The sequence below is a fragment of the Drosophila pseudoobscura genome, chromosome 4, assembly GCF_009870125.1.
Source record: "Drosophila pseudoobscura strain MV-25-SWS-2005 chromosome 4, UCI_Dpse_MV25, whole genome shotgun sequence".
NCBI lineage: Eukaryota > Metazoa > Arthropoda > Insecta > Diptera > Drosophilidae > Drosophila > Drosophila pseudoobscura.
The window spans coordinates 29,291,374-29,311,508 of NC_046681.1; the positions used below are offsets into that span (position 1 = coordinate 29,291,374).

The 20,135-nt window shown below is 57.9% G+C and overlaps 1 protein-coding gene across 8 annotated transcripts in view; it reads left to right on the forward strand.

Moving 5' to 3' along the window:
- dpy (fibrillin-like protein dumpy) overlaps positions 1 to 20,135 on the forward strand; it is a 136,464-nt gene that overhangs the window by 113,380 nt on the left and 2,949 nt on the right. For 6 of the 8 annotated variants that reach the window (XM_033380410.1, XM_033380412.1, XM_033380411.1 and 3 more), the window contains 12 exons: positions 33 to 1,643; positions 1,704 to 2,018; positions 2,085 to 2,744; positions 2,817 to 3,788; positions 3,858 to 10,622; positions 11,517 to 12,182; positions 12,252 to 13,181; positions 13,328 to 15,022; positions 15,320 to 15,520; positions 15,581 to 15,775; positions 15,835 to 16,839; positions 16,906 to 20,133. In XM_033380410.1, the coding sequence (XP_033236301.1) occupies positions 33 to 1,643; positions 1,704 to 2,018; positions 2,085 to 2,744; positions 2,817 to 3,788; positions 3,858 to 10,622; positions 11,517 to 12,182; positions 12,252 to 13,181; positions 13,328 to 15,022; positions 15,320 to 15,520; positions 15,581 to 15,775; positions 15,835 to 16,839; positions 16,906 to 20,133 (18,243 nt within the window). The remainder of the gene's footprint in view (positions 1 to 32; positions 1,644 to 1,703; positions 2,019 to 2,084; positions 2,745 to 2,816; positions 3,789 to 3,857; positions 10,623 to 11,516; positions 12,183 to 12,251; positions 13,182 to 13,327; positions 15,023 to 15,319; positions 15,521 to 15,580; positions 15,776 to 15,834; positions 16,840 to 16,905; positions 20,134 to 20,135) is intronic. The other 2 variants (XM_033380416.1, XM_033380417.1) reach the window with 1 other exon arrangement.

Below are 20,135 nucleotides of genomic sequence, written 5' to 3' on the forward strand. Positions count from 1 at the left end.
AGAATCTGTAAATCTATCCTACCCCTTTTTAGCACCCCTTCCCCCGCTCTTGGATCGCGATCCCTGCTTACCCTCGCCCTGCGGCCAGTATGCGGAGTGTAGAGACAACCAAGGCTCTGCCACCTGTACCTGCCTCCCCGCGTACTACGGCACTCCACCCAACTGCCGACCCGAATGCACCATCGCCGAGGATTGTCCCTCGCATCTGGCGTGTCAACAGCAGCACTGTCGCGATCCCTGTCCAGGAGCCTGTGGCTTCAACGCCCTCTGCACGGTGATCAACCACAGTCCCACGTGTCAGTGTGCTCCAGGACTGATCGGCAACCCATTCACATCCTGCCATGCTCGGCCACGCGATCCACCACCACAACAGGATACCAGCGATCCCTGCGCCTCGATTACGTGCGGTGCCAATGCCGTCTGCCAGCAAGGAAGATGCAGCTGTCTGCCAGAGTTCATCGGAAATCCATTGATTGGCTGTCGACCCGAGTGCGTCCTGAGTGCGGAATGCGACTGGGACAAGGCGTGCGTGCGGAACAAGTGCATCGATCCCTGTCCCGGCACTTGTGGATCCAGTGCCATCTGTGAGGTCCACCGACACGTGGCCATGTGCCATTGTCCCCCGGGAATGACTGGCAATGCCTTCTCTCAGTGCCGACCACTGCCGCCGCCAGCTCAGGATCCCCCCATCATAGCCGATCCCTGTCAGCCCTCGCCTTGCGGACCAAATGCCCAATGTCGTCACATCAATGGCCAGGCCGTGTGCTCGTGTCTGCCACAATTTGTGGGCACGCCACCATCCTGCCGTCCGGAATGCGTAAGCAATGCGGAATGTCCGCTTCACTTGGCGTGTCTGCAGCAACAGTGTGGCGATCCCTGTCCGGGATCCTGCGGCCTCAATGCCGAGTGTCGCGTGATCAATCACAGTCCCAACTGCCACTGCATCCAATCGTTTACTGGAAATCCATTTGTGGCATGCCACCGTCAACCTCCGCCTGCACCTCCCAGGCAGGACCCTGTTCCGCTGGATCCCTGTCAACCCTCGCCGTGTGGCGCCAATGCAGAGTGTCGCGTCCAAGGAATCAACGCCCAATGCAGCTGCCTCGCTGGATTTGTGGGCACACCACCCGACTGCCGGCCGGAATGCGTATCCAACTCCGATTGTCCCACGAATCTGGCCTGCCGCAACGAAAAGTGCCGCGATCCCTGCCCCGGAGTCTGTGGCCTGAATGCGGAGTGCTATGTGATCAATCATACGCCCATGTGTACGTGCCTCGCTGGATACAATGGCAATCCCTTCTTTGGCTGTCAAGTGGTGCGCGATGTCCCAGAGACACCACTCAATCCGTGCGTGCCCAGTCCTTGTGGCGCCAATGCCGTTTGCAGCGAACGTAATGGAGCAGGGGCATGCCAGTGCCTGCCCGACACCATTGGCAATCCCTACGAGGGCTGTCGTCCAGAGTGTGTCCTCAACACGGACTGTCCCAGCCATTTGGCGTGTGTCAATCAACACTGTCGCGATCCCTGTCCAGGCACCTGCGGCTCCAATGCCCTGTGCCAAGTGCGCCATCATCTGCCACAATGCCAGTGCCTGGCGGGCTACCAGGGCAATCCGTACACCTATTGCAGCCTCCTGCGTGATCGTAAGACACTCCTTGACGTTCCCTTGGCAGACTCACCCCACATTTTCGTCCTCCCTGCAGCCCTGCCCGAACCCATTGCCTCCCGTCCCTGCCAGCCCTCGCCTTGCGGACCCAATGCCCACTGTCGCGAGGCGAATGGTCAAGCTATATGCAAGTGCCTGCCAGACTTTGTTGGATCCCCGCCTGCTTGTAGGCCCGAGTGTACCATCTCCAGCGAGTGCGACTTGACCAGGGCATGCGTGCAACACCACTGCGTCGATCCCTGTCCGGGGATCTGCGGCAGCAATGCCCAATGCCGTGTCCTCAACCACAGTCCGCATTGCAGTTGTCTGCCCGACTACACTGGAGATGCCTTCAGTGGCTGCCAGCCGATCCGTAAGACTCCAATGATCCACCCTTTGGACTTTCCTAACACCAACAAACCAAACAAACCCTTTGCAGGACCCGTCATTAGCTATGATGCTCCGCCCAAGGATATCTACCGCGACCCGTGTGCACCCTCGCCCTGCGGCACCTTCGGCCAGTGCAGAGCACAGGGCACCCAGGCCGTGTGCTCCTGCCTGCCAGGATACTTTGGTGTCCCGCCTCAGTGCAAGCCGGAGTGTGTGATCAATCCAGACTGCGCCTCACACTTGGCCTGCATCAGCGAGAAGTGCCGCGATCCCTGTCCCGGCTCCTGTGGCCTGCTGGCTCACTGCAGCATCATCAATCACACGCCCATCTGTAGCTGCCCGCCTGGCTATCAGGGCAATCCCTTTGTCAGCTGCAGACCCCAACCTCCTCCAGCTCCGATTCCAGTACTACGGGATGCCTGCAATCCCTCGCCATGTGGCCCCAACGCTGTTTGCAGTGCCGGAGGACAGTGCAACTGTCTCGCAGAGTTCGATGGCAATCCGTATGTTGGCTGTCGCCCGGAGTGTGTCCTGAATTCAGAGTGTGCCCGGGACAGGGCCTGTCAGCGCAGCAAGTGCGTGGATCCCTGTCCGGGGGCCTGTGGTGTGGGCGCCGTTTGTGAGATGCGCAACCACATACCCATCTGCCTCTGTCCACCCGGGACTTCCGGAAATGCCTTCATCCAGTGTACGACCATCCTTGTTCAATGTAGGTTCCATTGGAAATCCTTTGTTGAAGAAACCCCTCCACCTAATTCATCCTCCCCCGTCTGTTGTTTAGCTTCTCCCGTGGAGCCCCCTAATCCCTGCCAGCCATCGCCCTGTGGATCTAATGCCCAGTGTCGCGAGGCCAACCAGCAGGCCGTGTGCTCCTGCTTGAGTGGATACTTCGGTGTCCCGCCCAGATGTCGACCGGAATGCACCATCAACTCGGACTGTGCCCCCCACTTGGCGTGCCTCAATCAGCAGTGTCGCGATCCCTGCCCCGGGGCCTGCGGACAATTTGCCAACTGCCAGGTCATCCGACATGTCCCGCACTGCAGTTGTCCCGCAGGATACGCGGGAAATGCCTTCTCCCTGTGTCAGCAGATACCACCAGCGGTTGTGCAGCGAGAGACCCTCCCTGTGTATCCCTGTCATCCATCCCCATGTGGATCGAATGCCCAGTGCACGGAACAAGGCGATCAAGCCATCTGCAAGTGCCTTGAAGGCTACATAGGACCGCCACCCAACTGTCGACCAGAGTGCATAACATCCTCCGAGTGCCCAAACCAATTGGCATGCATCCGGCAGAAGTGCCGCGATCCGTGTCCTGGTTTGTGCGGACAGGCAGCCAGCTGCCAGGTCGTGAGCCATGTGCCCTCGTGCCTGTGCATTGGAGACTACATCGGAGACCCCTACACGGGCTGCCGTCCAAGACCAGCAATAGAACGAGACCAGATCAATCCGTGCGCGCAGAACCCATGCGGTAGCAATGCCATGTGCAGACAGCAAGGAGGAGCTGCGGCATGCCAGTGCCTTCCCGAGACCTACGGCAATCCCTACGAGGGCTGCCGACCCGAGTGTGTCGTCAATTCGGACTGCTCCGGCCATTTGGCCTGCTTGAACCAACATTGTCGCGACCCCTGTCCTGGTAGCTGTGCACCGAATGCCCAATGCCAGGTCGTCAATCACATCCCCAGCTGTAGTTGCTATCCCGGCTACAGAGGGGATCCCTATCGCCATTGCCAGGCGGTGCCTATCCAGGCGGAACGTAAGCAACCCACCCTTTGCACTAACCCACAATTGACCAACACGTTTGCACCCTTCTGCACCCCTCCAGCAATCGAACCGGTTAATCCCTGCCAGCCCCCGCCCTGTGGTCCCAACTCTGAGTGTAGCGTAGCCCAGGGACAGGCTGTCTGTCGCTGTCTGCCCGATTACTATGGCTCGCCGCCTGCCTGTCGACCCGAATGCACCACCAATCCCGAGTGTCCCCACGATAGGGCCTGTGTGGCCAGACATTGCTCCGATCCGTGTCCAGGCGCCTGCGGGCAGAATGCCATTTGTCAGGCGCATCAACACCGAGCCCTGTGCTCCTGTCCGCCCGGCTACACCGGCGATGCCTTCACCCGATGCCTGCCATTACCTGCTCCACCTCCCCATCAACCCATTCGACAGTCGTCTCCTGTAGATCCCTGCGTGCCCTCCCCCTGCGGACAGTATGCCCAGTGTCGCGAGGAGTACGGACAAGGTGTCTGTACCTGTCTGGACTCCTACTACGGTACCCCTCCCCACTGTCGACCCGAGTGCACCCTCAACTCCGACTGTCCCGGCCATCGGGCGTGCATCAACCAGAAGTGCCGCGATCCTTGCCCCGGTGCCTGCGGTCTGTACGCCCAGTGCTCGGTCCTCAATCATGTCCCCACCTGCTCTTGTCCGCAAGGATACCTTGGAGATCCCTTCTACCGCTGCTATCCAGCGCCAGCTCCGTCTCCGCCTCCAGTGACTCCTATTGTTGTTGAAGATGATCCCTGTCATCCTTCCCCCTGTGGTCCCAATGCCCAGTGCTCGAACGGCGTCTGCAGTTGTCTGCCACTCTACCAGGGCGATCCCTATGCGGGCTGTCGTCCCGAGTGCGTGTTGAGCACAGAGTGTCCCTCGGATAAGGCATGCATACGCAATCGCTGCGTGGATCCGTGCCCGGGAACTTGTGGCTCCGGAGCCCACTGCAGAGTCCAGAATCATGTGGCCCTGTGTCACTGTCCGGACGGCCAGCAGGGAAATCCTTTCGTGCTTTGCCAGCCAAAGCAGCAGCAGGATTCACCCATTCAGCTGCATCCCTGCCAGCCATCGCCCTGTGGCGCCCATGGACAGTGTCGAGAGATTGGTTCTCGCGCGGAATGCACCTGCCTGCCTGGCTATTACGGCAGTCCGCCCGACTGTCGGCCAGAGTGCGTCAGCGACTCCGAGTGTTCCCCGAGCCTCTCGTGCGTTAACCAAAAGTGTCGCGATCCTTGTCCTGGCGCCTGTGGCTATCTGGCCGAATGCCATGTGATCAACCACAGTCCGCAGTGCGTTTGCCCGGCAGGGTACACGGGCAGTCCGTACTCCCAATGCCAGGTTATCGGTTTAGCTCCTGTCCAACGGGAACCCATCGATCCCTGCCAGCCAACTCCCTGCGGCCCCCACTCACAGTGCAGCAATGAGGATGGCCTCAATGCCATCTGCCGCTGCCTGCCCGAGTATCTGGGCGTGCCACCCTACTGCCGACCCGAGTGCATTGCCAACAGCGAGTGTCCCGGCGACAGGGCGTGCATCAATTGGAAGTGCCAGGATCCCTGTCCCGGTCTCTGCGGCTATAATGCGATCTGCCGGACGTACAATCACCAGCCGAACTGTGTTTGCGCTCCCGGGCTGGTGGGTAATCCATTCAACTCGTGTCTGCCGCCAGTACGTCGGCCCTCCTACGAATCCCCCGCGATACCCCCCACAACGGCCATAGAAGTACTGCAACACGATCAGCCCATCCGCAATCCGTGCGAACCGAATCCCTGCGGGGCCAATGCTCGATGCAGTCAGCAGAGAGGCATTGCCTCGTGCGTCTGTTTGCCGGATTACTACGGCAATCCCTACGATGCCTGCCGTCCAGAGTGTATTCTCAATTCCGACTGTGCGTCGCACAGGGCGTGCGTGCAGCAAAAGTGTCGCGACCCGTGTCCCGGCACCTGCGGCCTCAACGCCGAGTGCCACGTCCTGGATCATTTGCCCCATTGCCAGTGCTTCAGCGGCTACACGGGTAATCCTCTGGTCTACTGCGCCCCGCTGCCCGTTGTCCAGGAATGTAAGCATCCAACATGCAATCCCCCATCGACTCCCAGTCTAATCCTTTCGTCCGCCCCAGCACCCTTAACTCCATGTGATCCCTCGCCCTGTGGACCCAATGCCAGGTGTCAGCCATCGAATGACCAAGCCGTTTGCTCCTGTCTGCCCGATTTCTACGGAACCCCGCCCCAGTGTCGTCCCGAGTGTACTTTGAACTCAGAGTGTGCCCTTGACAGGGCGTGTATCCATCTCAAGTGCGTCGATCCCTGTCCAGGAATCTGCGGCTTGAATGCCGTGTGCCGGGTGCATTATCACAGTCCCATCTGCTACTGCATCGCCTCGCACACCGGTGATCCGCTCACCCGTTGCTACGAAATCCCCACCAGACGTAAGAATACAATCGCCGATAGTATAAACGGTTCAAAGCCTAACAACCCCAATCCCTTGGTCACTCATTTCCCGACAGCCGCGACAGCCGAAAGACCCCAACAGATATACGACACCCCATCACCACCCTACCCAGTTGCAATTCCCGGATTGGTGTACATTCAACAACCGCAGCCGGGAATTGTCAATATCCCCAACCAGCCACCCATCCATGATGTCCAGTACCCAAGACCACAATACCCTCCACAATCAATTCCACAACAACCAGGAGTTGTAAACATCCCCACGTATCCTTCGCCACAACCGACGATTTCCAATGTTCCGTCACCCGAAACACCGATTCAACAACAGCCTGGAGTTGTCAACTATCCATCTTCGGTTCCACAACAGCCAGGAGGAATAGTAAATATTCCTTCTGTGCCACAGCCCGTGCCTGTAGTTCCGAAACGACCAGTATTTATACCAACACCGGCGAACGCCACACCTGCACCACAGCCTGGAATAGTGAACATTCCCTCCGTGCCACAGCCAGTGTATCCGTCACCCCAGCCGCCCGTTTACGATGTGAACTATCCCACGCCCCAGACACCGAGTCACCAGCAACCTGGAGTTGTCAATATTCCTTCAGTGCCACACCCTTCGCCGCAGCCAGGAGTCGTTAATATACCTTCGGTGCCCCAACCTGTCTACCCATCACCCCAGCCACCGATCTACGATGTAAATCATCCTACGATTCCTCATCCTCAACCGGCACCCGGAATTGTGAATATACCTTCCGTACCGCAACCGCAACCGACACCTGCACCACAGCCGGGAGTGGTTAATATTCCTTCTGTACCGCAACCGACACCTGCACCACAGCCGGGAGTGATTAATATTCCTTCTGTACCGCAACCGACACCAGCACCACAGCCGGGAGTGTTTAATATTCCTTCTGTACCGCAACCGATACCGCCGTCGCATCAACCGCCAGTTTATTTGTCAACACCCTTGAACTCTGTGCCACCTGCACCACAGCCAGGAATAATTAATATTCCCTCTCTACCGCAGCCCCGGCCTCCCATTCATGGCGTCCATTATCCAACGCCTCAGACACCGATCCCTGAAAGACCTGTTGGTGTTGTAAATATACCATCCGTGGTGCAACCAGTGTATCCCACACCCCAGCCGCCAGTTTACGATGTGAACTACCCCACGCCACACTCCCCAGTGCCCCAGAGGCCAGTGATAGTGAATATCCCATCTCTGCCGCAGCCTGTGGCACCTGTATCGCAACGTCCAATATTTACACCGTCACCTGTGAGCCCTGTGACACCTGCACCACAGCCGGGAGTGATCAATGTTCCTTCTGTGCCGCCGCAACAAGTGTATCCCTCCCCTCAGCCGCCGATTGTGCAGAGTCCTGCCATATACGACGTGTACTATCCACCGCCGCCGTCGATACCAGGTGTCATCAATATACCCTCGCCTCCCCGGCCAGTATACGCGGTGCCCCAGCAACCAATATATGTTCCGGCTCCACCAAGGCCAACTCCACACCCACAACCACAACCGGGTGTAGTAAACATTCCTTCGATGCCACAGCCTACGTATCCGCATCCGAATCCACCCATTCATGATGTTAGCTACCCGACACAACGACCAAGTCCCGTGCCGGGTGTCATAAACGTGCATTCTGTGCCACAACCAACTCCTGTGCCAAATCCTGTGCCTGGAGTGATCAATATTCCGTCACAACCATCTCCACCGAATATTGTACCAACTCCCGGAGTTGTAAACATACCTTCAGTGCCACAGCCCACGTATCCAACTTATAATCCACCGATCCATGATGTTAGCTATCCAACACCGCAACCAATTCCCTCTCCTGCACCAGGAGTTGTAAATATTCCTTCCGCGCCACAGCCAATGCCGTCGTCGATTCCTGGTGTGATCAATATTCCGTCACAACCATCACCACCGACAGTTATAGGAATTCCTGGAGTTATCAACATTCCTTCAGCGCCACAGCCTACATATCCAACACAGAATCCAACACCTATTCAGGACGTTAGCTATCCAACACCACAACCAAATCCTATTACAGGAGTTATAATCGTCCCTTCTGAGCCACATCCAGTTCCTTCATCAACGCCAAGTGTGATCAATATACCATCACAACCATCACCACCGCATGTACCAGCTCACGGAGTGGTAAACATTCCTTCGGTGCCACAGCCCACGTATCCGTCACAGAATCCGCCTATCCAGGACGTCAGTTACCCAACTCCCGTACCAAAACCTGTGCCTGGAGCGATCAGTATACCATCACAACCATCACCACCGATTTATGTACCAACTCCCGGAGTGGTAAACATTCCTTCGGTGCCACAGCCCACGTATCCGTCACAGAATCCGCCTATCCAGGACGTCAGTTACCCAACTCCCGTACCAAAACCTGTGCCTGGAGTGATCAATATACCATCACAACCATCACCACCGATTTATGTACCTACTCCCGGAGTGGTAAATATCCCTTCGGTGCCACAACCTTCTCCTGCGGCACCCCAACAACCTATGTTCGATGTCAACAACGAGACTCAGAGGCCACAGCCACAACCCCAACCTACACCTGGAATTATCAACATACCATCCGTAGCACAACCAGGACCCACTCGTCGACCCAACTATGATGTGGCAAGGCCCGTTTTCCAGTTCAATCCCTGCTACCCATCGCCCTGCGGACCGTACTCGCAGTGCCACAATCGCTTTGGAGCGGCCGCGTGCGTCTGTCTTCCCAACTACAGTGGAACTCCGCCCAACTGTCGGCCGGAGTGTGTCGTCCAATCTGACTGTCCCTCGGCGCTGGCGTGCATCAATGAAAAGTGTCGCGATCCCTGCCCGGGATCATGCGGCTATGAGGCAGTGTGTCGAGTGCATGAACATGTGCCCCATTGCTTCTGTCGCTCTGGATACACAGGAGATCCTTTCGTTTCCTGCCAACCAACACCGATACAGCATGAACCCATAGTCCAAAAGGATCCCTGTTATCCTTCGATATGCGGACCCAATGCGGTGTGTCATGATGAGAAATGCCGTTGCCTGCCGGAATACCGAGGCGATCCCTACTTTGGCTGTCGTCCAGAGTGCGTCCTGAACACAGAGTGTGCCCGGGACAAGGCATGCATCAATCAAAAGTGCCAGGACCCCTGTCCAGAAACATGCGGACTGAACGCACTCTGCCATGTCTACAACCATTTGGCGACCTGCTCCTGCCCGGATAGAATGCAAGGCGATGCCTTTGTGCGCTGCGATCCCATCCCAGCCACAACAGAGCCGCCTCCAACCAAATTGCCCGCGGTGATACCACAGCGTACGCCCATCAATCCGTGCCGACCTTCGCCATGTGGACCCAATGCCAACTGTCGGGCCTATCATGAGCAGGCGATTTGCTACTGCCTCCCGGGATACATTGGCACACCACCCGCCTGTCGTCCCGAATGCACCTCGAACTCCGATTGTGCTCTGGACAATTATTGCCTGAATCTCAAGTGTCGCGATCCCTGCCCGGGGGCATGCGGCATACGGGCCATATGCCACGTGCAGACCCACAGTCCCCGCTGTCTGTGTCCGCCCCATCTCACGGGCAACCCCTTGCTATCGTGTCAGCCCATAGGTATGCCGGAGAACCCTCTAAACCCAAACTTAAACCCAAACCCAAACCCCATCCTGATCTCACGTCTTACTCTTTCAGTTTTGCCACCACCTCCTCGCGACGAAGTTAACCCATGTCTGCCCTCACCTTGTGGCCCCCACTCCGAGTGTCAGGCCACGGCAGGCGGCTCTGCCCGCTGCTCATGCCTGCCCCAATACCCCAGGGGAACCCCACCCCACTGTCGGCCCGAGTGCGTAAGCAGCGCCGACTGTCCAGCCGACAAGGCATGCAGAAACCATAAGTGCATCGATCCGTGCCCTGGCACCTGTGGCCAACTGGCTCTTTGCCGTGTGGTGTCCCACAGCCCCATCTGCTATTGCCCCGAGGGCTACGTGGGCAATGCGTATAGCATTTGTGCTCGTCCTGCGCCCGTGAGGGATGTGGTTGTACCTGTGCCTGTGCCTTGCCAACCCAGTCCTTGCGGCATCAATGCCATTTGTCGACCCAACCATGATATGAGCGTATGCCAGTGTCTGCCCGATTATTACGGCAATCCGTATGAGATCTGTCGCCCCGAGTGTACGGTCAATTCGGATTGCAGAAGTGACAGAGCGTGCCTCGGCGAGAAGTGTCGCGATCCCTGTCCCGCTGCCTGCGGCCCCAATGCCCATTGTCTGGCCATTAATCACAGCCCCGTCTGCGAGTGCCACGAGGGTTATATTGGAAATCCCTACCTCGCATGTCGTAGGGTGCAACATGAACGTAAGAAACGAACTCTAAGAATCGCCCTAATCCTAATGCGTCTCTTTCCTCTTGCTCTAAACAACAATGCAGTACTCAATTCTCAGTCTTATGCCTTCTCAGCCCTCTCTATATGCCGTCATCTCCTTGTAACCTTAAGCATCATCGTTAAACCCCTAAATCCATCGAGTCTCTTATCGAATAAGCTACCTCCATATAAACCCGATCTTGATGCCACTTCCACTCTCTCTAAAAAACAGCGCAGTGCTCAATTCCTTCAAAATTCAGCTCTAAATTCTCAGTCTTATGCCTTCTTAGCCCTCTCTATATGCCGTCAAGGAGATGACGGCATATAGAGAGGGCTAACCTTAGGTAGGTAAGGTAACCTTAAGCATCATCGTTAAACCCCTAAACCCATCCAGTCTCTCTTCGAATAAGCTACCTCCATAGAGTCCCGATATTGATGCCACTTCCGCTCTCTTTGAAAAACAACGCTGTGCTCAATTCCTCCAAAATGCAGTACTCAATTCTCAGTCTTACGCCTTCTCTTTATTCGGTCATCTCTTTATCATCGATAAACCAATAAATCCATCGAATCTCTCATCGAAAATGCTAGCTCTTTGCCATAATGCGACTTCCAAACAACGCAGTGCCCGACACTTAGCCTACCATAGGGTACATCTGATAAAGTCTATTAAACGTCGTGGGCATGGTGCTGTTTATTTTTGCTCCTTGCCCACCGTTGCCGCCCTGAACGCTTTCGAATTTCGCGTCTAAAATGCTCTGTGACAATATGCTAGCTTTTTACGAAACTATATACGCTTTTGGTTGCCTTTTTAATCGCTAAACGCTTCGCCATGGTCATGTGATTTGTACGAATTCTAAATACTCCAATATTCTCAACCTCCTGTATAGCCACGCCTCCGGAATACGTGAATCCTTGCCAGCCATCGCCATGCGGTGCCAATGCCCAGTGTCGCGAGTCCCAGGGCCAGGCCATATGCTCCTGTCTGCCCGAGTTTGTAGGCACGCCGCCCGCCTGCCGTCCCGAGTGTGTGATCAGTGCCGAGTGTCCTGCGGACAAGGCGTGCATCAATCAGAAGTGCCAGGATCCCTGTCCCGGCTCCTGTGGTCTGAACGCCCAGTGTCATGTGAGGAATCACAGTCCGCTCTGCTCGTGTCTGCCCGGGTTCACGGGCGATGCCTTGACCCGCTGTCTGCCCAATCCCCCACCACCAAAGCCACCAAAGTCGGAGGACCCTCCTCGTGATCCCTGTTATCCCTCGCCCTGTGGACCTTACTCCCAGTGTCGGGAGGTGAACGGAGGAGCCAGCTGCAGCTGCCTACCCAATTATGTGGGCGCTGCTCCCAACTGCCGGCCCGAGTGCACCATCAATGCGGAGTGTCCCAGCAGCCAGGCGTGCATCAACGAGAAGTGTCGCGACCCTTGTCCAGGTGCCTGCGGCTTTGCCGCCCTCTGCAACGTGATCAATCACACGCCGAGCTGCTCGTGTCCCAGTGGCTATACCGGAGATCCATTCACCAGCTGTCGGATCGTGCCACCAACGCCGCCCCCGACGAGTATGCCAGCCCACCATTTTACAGCCCCCTATGTGGTCTCTTCTAATCCCGGCCAAACCTCTTTTACAGCTCCGATCGCCGATCCTTGCCAGCCGTCACCCTGCGGCGCCAATGCCCAGTGCCGCGATGGTCAGTGCTCGTGTCTGCCCGAATATCAGGGCGATCCGTACACTGGCTGCCGGCCCGAGTGCGTCCTGAACTCGGACTGTCCGAGGAACAGGGCCTGCGTGCGACAAAAGTGCGTCGATCCCTGCCCAGGAAACTGTGCACCGAATGCCCTCTGCGATGCCGTCAACCATATTGCGATGTGCCACTGTCCTGAGCGAATGACGGGCAACGCGTTTGTGTCCTGCTCCCCGCTGCGCGATGAGCCCCCAGCGCGTCCGCCCAATCCCTGCCATCCATCACCATGCGGAGACAACGCCCAATGCCTGGAGAGAAACGACGTGGCCATCTGCTCCTGCCTGGCGGGCTACTTCGGTCAGCCTCCCAACTGCCGTCCAGAGTGCTACGCTAGCTCCGACTGCTCCCAGGTGCACGCGTGCATCAACCAGAAATGTGTGGATCCCTGTCCAGGACAATGCGGTCTCAATGCCATCTGCCAGGCGGTGCAGCACAGAGCGCACTGCGAGTGCAGTCCCGGTTACACCGGCAATGCCTACTCCCAGTGTCATCTCGTGATTGTGCGAAGACCCGAATCCAATGCTGTGCGCGATCCCTGCTACCCATCGCCCTGCGGCCCCAACTCCCAGTGCAGCAATGAGAAGGGTCAGGCGCAGTGCCGCTGCTTGCCAGAGTTCCAGGGCACACCTCCCAACTGCCGACCCGAGTGTGTCAGCAACGACGAGTGCTCCAATAGCCTGGCCTGCATCAATCAGCGCTGCACCGATCCCTGTCCCGGCAGCTGTGGCCAGAACGCCCTATGCGTGGTCCGGCTGCACACGCCCAACTGTCAGTGCCCCAGCGGCATGACCGGGGATCCTTTCCGCCTGTGCCAAAGTAAGAATAAGACTCTCTCCTTCCCCACCGCCCATTCCCATTCCCCGACCCCGAAACAAGTTTGCATATTGTATTCAGGCAGGGACCGACCTCCACCTGTAGGATTCCATTTAACCAAATTTTTCCGTAATCTTTACCCTTTGCAGAACCACCATTGCAGGAGCCACCAGCCACACCGAAGAACCCCTGCTATCCATCACCCTGCGGCACCAATGCCGACTGCCGTGTGACCGGCCAGAGCTATGTGTGCGAATGCAGCCAGCAGGAGTATATAGGGAATCCCTACGAGGGCTGTCGCCCCGAGTGCGTGGGCAACTCCGAGTGTCCTGCGAACAGGGCCTGTGTGCGCAGCAAATGCGTGGATCCCTGCCCGGGAGTCTGCGGCCTGGAGGCGATGTGCAACATGAACAACCACATACCGATCTGCTCCTGTCCGGCAGGATACACGGGCAATGCCTTTGTGCAGTGCACGCGCCTGCTGGCCCCACCACCTGTCTCCGATCCCTGCTATCCCTCGCCGTGTGGACCCAACTCCGTGTGCCGAGTGCAGAGCGAGAAGCCCGTGTGTGAGTGTTTGCCAGGATTCTTTGGGAATCCTCTGGCCCAGGGCTGTCGCCCGGAGTGCACTCTGAGCTCGGACTGCGCCAAGGATAAGGCCTGCATCAATGCCAAGTGCGTGGATGCCTGCGTGGGCGAATGCGGCTACGGAGCCGTATGTCAGACCATCAACCACAGTCCCGTCTGCAGTTGCCCAGCCAACATGGTGGGTAATCCGTTCGTCCAGTGCGAGACACCGCGCCAAGCAGAGCCAGTGGATCCCTGCAACCCATCGCCCTGTCGCAGCAACGGCATCTGTCGTGTCCACAATGGCGCTGCCACCTGCAGCTATCCTGAGTGTGTGATCAACGAGGACTGCTCCCGCGATCGCGCCTGCGTTAGCCAGAAGTGCCGCGACCCGTGTCTGCAGGCCTGCGGTCTCAATGCCGTCTGTCGTGCCATCAACCACAAAGCTGTCTGCAGCTGTCCACCCGACTTCTATGGCTCGCCATACGCCCAGTGTCTGCGGCAGATCCCACAGCTGGAGCCCCCGAAGCCGGAGTGCGTCAGCGATGCAGAATGCACCAATGACAAGGCCTGCATCAACCAGGTGTGCAGAAATCCCTGCGAGCAGACCAATCTCTGCGCCCAACAGGCCCGCTGCCATGTCCAGCTCCATCGTCCGCTGTGCGTCTGCAACGAGGGATACTCGGGCAATGCCCTGCAGCATTGCTACCTACTCGGCTGTCGCTCCGACACCGAATGCGCCCCTACCGAGGCCTGCATCAACGAAAAGTGTGTGGATCCCTGCAGCTTCACCCAGTGCGGCGCAGGAGCCACCTGTCGCGCCGACTTCAACCACCGCGCGCGCTGCCACTGTCCGGATGGATACCGCGGCAATCCTCTGGTGCGCTGCGAGCGACCGGAGTGCCGAAGCGACGACGAGTGCTCGTTCCATTTGGCCTGCCGCAACGAGAGATGCGAGGATCCGTGCAACTGCGGCATCGGTGCCCAGTGTCGTGTGGACAACCATCGCGCCCAGTGCCGCTGCCCGGCCGGCTTCAGTGGAAATCCCGCCATACGCTGTGACCTGGTGCCCGTGCAACCCGAGGGCTGCACCATGGATGCCGAGTGTCCCAGCAAGCTGGCCTGCTTCTCAGGCGAATGCAAGAACCCATGCGCTGTGACCCATCCGTGTGGCGCCAATGCCATCTGCGACGTGGTCGACACACTGCCCCTGCGCACGATGACGTGCCGCTGTGAGCCTGGCTATGTGGGTGATGCCGACATTGGATGTCGCAAAGGTGAGGCATCGGTCCAAGTCCAGGATCGATCATTGATTAATTCTGCTTTTTGCTTTACTTTTGAGTTTGCTTCTCTCTCATTGCAGCAGAGTTTTAGTTGCGTGTAAAGTGCTGAAAAATATAATATATATATCTCTGATTCTTTGATACCCGATCTTTCGAGCATATATGCACCACCTTTGCAGTTGTACATATATTAGCAAGCACTCTATAACTCTTAACTCTTGCACATGCCAATACCATGTCTAATTGTGCTACCAAAACCCTGCTAATCTTTTGCATTTTCTTCTGCACTAGAACCCGCTCAAGACCTGGGCTGCACATCGCACGATCAGTGCCAGGATACGGAAGCCTGTCGCGCTGGAAACTGTGTCAATCCCTGCCTGGATGGCTCCCCTTGCGCCCGAACAGCCCAGTGTCTGGCCCAGCAGCATCGCGCCATTTGCAGCTGCCCTCAAGGCACCCAAGGAGATCCGTTCACCAATTGCTACCAGCCACGTAAGACCCATTGAAGCCTCTATATCGATTGCGTTTTATTTATGATATGGTCCTATGCAGCTCAAATCACAGCTGGATGCACACACGACTCTGAGTGCACGCCAACCACGGCGTGCATCAATAAGCGTTGCCAGGACCCATGTGCCGAGGCCAATCCTTGTGCCGGCAATGCCGAATGTCGTGTGCAGAACTCTCGTCCCACATGCTACTGTCCCGCTGGCTGGGGCGGTGATCCGCAAGTCCAATGTTACAAACGTAAGTGGAGAGACTCTTGACAAGTCCTAAGATACCTAAACAAACTCTTTATTTCACAGCTGAATGCAAAATCAATGCCGATTGTCCCTACGACAAGGCTTGTTTGAACGAGAACTGCGTGAATCCCTGCACCCATGGACAAGTGCGTTGCGGCAGTGGAGCCCAATGTTTGCCACAGAATCACCAGGCTGTCTGCAGCTGTCCGGCCGGCACTCAGGGCAGTCCCTTCGTGGCCTGCATAACCGGCCATTGTCAATACAACGAGGATTGCGCCGATCACGAAGCCTGCGACCGCCTAAACCGCGTTTGCCGGCCCGTCTGCGAGCAGGAGACCTGTGCTTTGAACGCCATCTGTGTGGGTCGACGCCATCAGCCGCAGTGTGAGTGCCGCGCAGGATACCAGGGCAATCCGTTTGTCCAGTGCGATATGCCACAGCGAACCCCACAGGCGCCGGAGTGCACACAGGATGCCGAGTGTCCCTCGAAGCTTGCCTGCATCAACGAACGCTGTGCAGATCCTTGTGCTACTCCTCATGTGTGCAGTCCCCAACAGACCTGTGCCGTCCTCGATACCCTGCCACTTCGCACCATGATCTGCAAGTGTCCCAGCGACACGGTCACCGATAACTCGGGCAACTGTGTGGCCATCAGGAGACCCATTGCCCCGCCCAGTGGTGGCTGTCAGCACAGCTCCGAGTGCGCCAATTCGGAGGTCTGTTCGAATGGAAACTGCCTGGACGCCTGCCGCCTCGAAAAGTGTGGCGTCAATGCCCAATGTACATCGCGGGATCACTATGCACAGTGCAGCTGTCCCGCCGGCTACCAGGGCAATCCTCGCATCGAATGCTATTCCACAGAGATCGGCCTGCCGAAGAGTCCAGAGCCAGGCTGTACGCGAGATGACGACTGCCCCAGGGACAAGACGTGCCGCAACGAATTGTGTGTGAGTCCATGTGCTGCGGATGCCTGCGGCATCGGTGCCTACTGCCATGTGCAGCAGAGGAAGGCCATCTGCCGCTGCCCGCCTGGCTATTCGGGCAATCCCAAGGATCGCTGTCTGCCACGTACGTACACAGCTCATAAAGTCCCAATTCCAATATTTTGTAATTCCATCACTTTCCTTCGTACAGCTTCTGATGTGATAACCGTCGGCTGCAAGTCCAGTAGCGATTGTCCTGTGACAGAGGCGTGCATCAATGCCCAGTGCGTCAGTCCCTGCAACTGCGGACCGAATGCCGAATGCAGCGTTAAGAACCATCATCCCATCTGCTACTGCAAGCCAGGATTCTCGGGCAATGCCCAGATCGGCTGCGTGGCCATTGGCTGCCAATCGGATGACGAGTGCAGTGGTGACAAGCAGTGCTTGAATCGCGAATGCATCAATCCCTGCCTGGTGGTCGATCCCTGTGCATTGAATGCCGAATGCTACGGACGCAATCATCGTGCCAACTGTCGTTGTCCCGCTGGCCTGGAGGGAGATCCGTTCGTGCGCTGTCTGCGCCTCGAATGCCACTCGGACTACGACTGTGCCTCGAACCTGGCCTGTGTATCCAACCAGTGCGTGGATCCGTGTGGCCAACAGAATCCCTGCGCCCAGAATGCCATCTGTCAGGCCCTGCAGCATCGAGCCGTCTGCCGCTGTCCGGAGCAAATGCCTCTGGGCAATCCGTATGCCTACTGCGAACGCCGACCCGTGGAGCCCGTGTGCCGCGATGATGGTGACTGTCCCAGCGGTCTGGCCTGCATCGATGCCAAGTGCCAGAACCCATGCACCGAACTCTCCCCCTGTGCCCGCACCGCCCAGTGCAGTGTCCTCGATAGTGTCCCAGTGCGGACCATGGTCTGCGAGTGTCCCGAGTCCCAGGTGCCAGACGCCAGTGGCGAGTGCCGCCAACTGGTGCTGGCCAGCCCACCGGGCTGTGAAAGTGACCAGGATTGTCCCGACCAAGAGGCGTGCATCCATCGCCAGTGCCGCAACCCATGTAACTGTGGCACCAACGCCATCTGCCAGGTGACCCAACATCGTGCGGTTTGCAGCTGCCAGGATGGCTTCGAAGGCAATCCCTATGCCGCCTGCCGCTCGATCGGCTGCCGCGTGGATGGTGAGTGCGATTCTGGCAAGGCCTGCATCAACGGCGACTGCATCAATCCCTGCCTCATCAACGACCCCTGCGGACCCAATGCCGAGTGCTTCGTGCAGTCAAACCACGCCCAGTGCCGCTGCCTCAGCGGATACCGCGGCAATCCGTACGAACGCTGCCGCATCATCGGCTGCAGCAGCAACAACGACTGCCCCACGGACAAGACTTGCCAGAACGAGCAGTGCGTGAATCCCTGCGTCTACCACAATGCATGTGCCCCGCGCGCCGAGTGCCGCCCCCAGAACCACCTGGCTGTCTGTCGCTGTCCTTCCGACTTTGTTGGCAATCCTTACGTGGACTGCCGTCCCCAGCCGCAGCCCGTCTGCGTGCTGGACACGGACTGCCCCTCGCGACAGGCATGCATCAACGAGCAATGCGTGGATCCTTGCCTCGTCCTGGAGCCCTGCCAGCGGCCTGCTCAGTGCCAGGTGACGCCCACGTCCCCAGTACGTACCATGATCTGCATCTGTCCGGATGGATACATCAGCAGCGGCAGCGGCAGCTGCAAGCCCACTACCGGCATCGTCAAGGTGGGTGGCTGCATATCGGACTCTGACTGTGCCGCCGACAAGTCCTGCCTGAACGGCATCTGCCGCGACCCGTGCAACTGCGGCGTGAACGCCGAGTGCCGCATCAAGGACCACAAGCCTGTGTGCACTTGTCGCCAGGGCTACGAGGGCAATCCCGAGTTTGAATGCGCCAAGATCGAGTGCAACATCAATGCGGACTGCCCCGGCACGCATGCGTGCCGCAACCAACTCTGCGTGCCCGCCTGCCAGGGTGAACAATGCGGCTCCAATGCCCAATGTTTGGCCATCAATCATCGGGCCGTGTGCGAATGCGCTCCCGGTCATGGTGGAAACGCCCGTCTTGGATGCACGCCACTGGGCTGCCGCACCGACGACGAGTGTCCCACGGACAGAGCGTGTGTGAACGGCAAGTGCAACGATCCCTGCGCTACAACGGCCATCTGTGGCCAAGACGAACTCTGCAAGGTCTATCAGCATCGTCCGCAATGCGCCTGCCCGCCCGGTACTGTACCCGGACGCAATGGATGCGAAACGGAACGCCATATCCCTATCTGCATTAGCGACGGCGACTGCCCCAGCCAAAAGGCTTGTCTGCGTGGCGAGTGCGTGAATCCCTGCAATGCCACACAGCCGTGCGGCGTCAATGCTGAGTGCCGCGTGCGCGACACCCTCCCAGTAAGGACCATGATCTGCGAATGCCTCGAGGGCTACACCGGCAATGCGGCTGTGCAGTGCGACAAGCGATCGCTCTGCGTCATCGAAAAGGGCTTCGTGCGCGATGTGGACGGACAGTGTGTATGCCCACCGGGCACCGCTCTGGACATTTACGAGTACTGCACCCCTTGTCAAGTGGAGCAAGGCTTCCGGATCGACGAAAGCGGCCATTGCATATGCGCTCTAGAACGTGGCATGGTCATCGACGAGCGTGGTCGCTGCACCTGTCCCATTGAGCTGGGCTACAGCCTGACGCCCCGAGGAGAGTGCCAGCCGGAGGAGCCGCCAGAGTGTACCACCAACGACCAGTGCGCGGACAATCGGTACTGCAATCTGGATACCAAGACCTGCGAGGATCCCTGCCTGACCAAGGTGTGTGGAGTGAATGCCTTCTGCAATGCCATCAACCATCGTGCCCAGTGCCAGTGCATTACGGGCTACACGGGCAATCCGGAACTGCATTGTAACCACACCAACTTCCGCACCGACTTCCCCAGACCCGACATGGTCGTCAGCTGCCTGGCCGATGGTGTTCAAGTAGAAATCCACATCACAGAGCCCGGCTTCAATGGCGTGCTTTACGTAAAGGGCCACAGCAAGGATGAGGACTGCCGTCGTGTTGTCAATCTGAACGGCGAGACGGTGCCACGCACCGAAATCTTCCGCGTGCACTTCGGCAGCTGTGGCATGCAGGCGGTGAAGGATGTGGCCAGTTTTGTCCTGGTCATCCAGAAGCATCCCAAGCTAGTCACCTACAAGGCCCAGGCGTACAACATCAAGTGCGTCTACCAGACGGGCGAGAAGAACGTAACCCTAGGCTTCAACGTGTCTATGCTGACCACAGCTGGAACCATTGCCAACACCGGTCCGCCGCCCATCTGCCAGATGCGCATCATCACCAACGAGGGCGAGGAGATCAATTCGGCCGAAATCGGCGACAATCTCAAGCTGCAAGTGGATGTCGAGCCAGCCAGT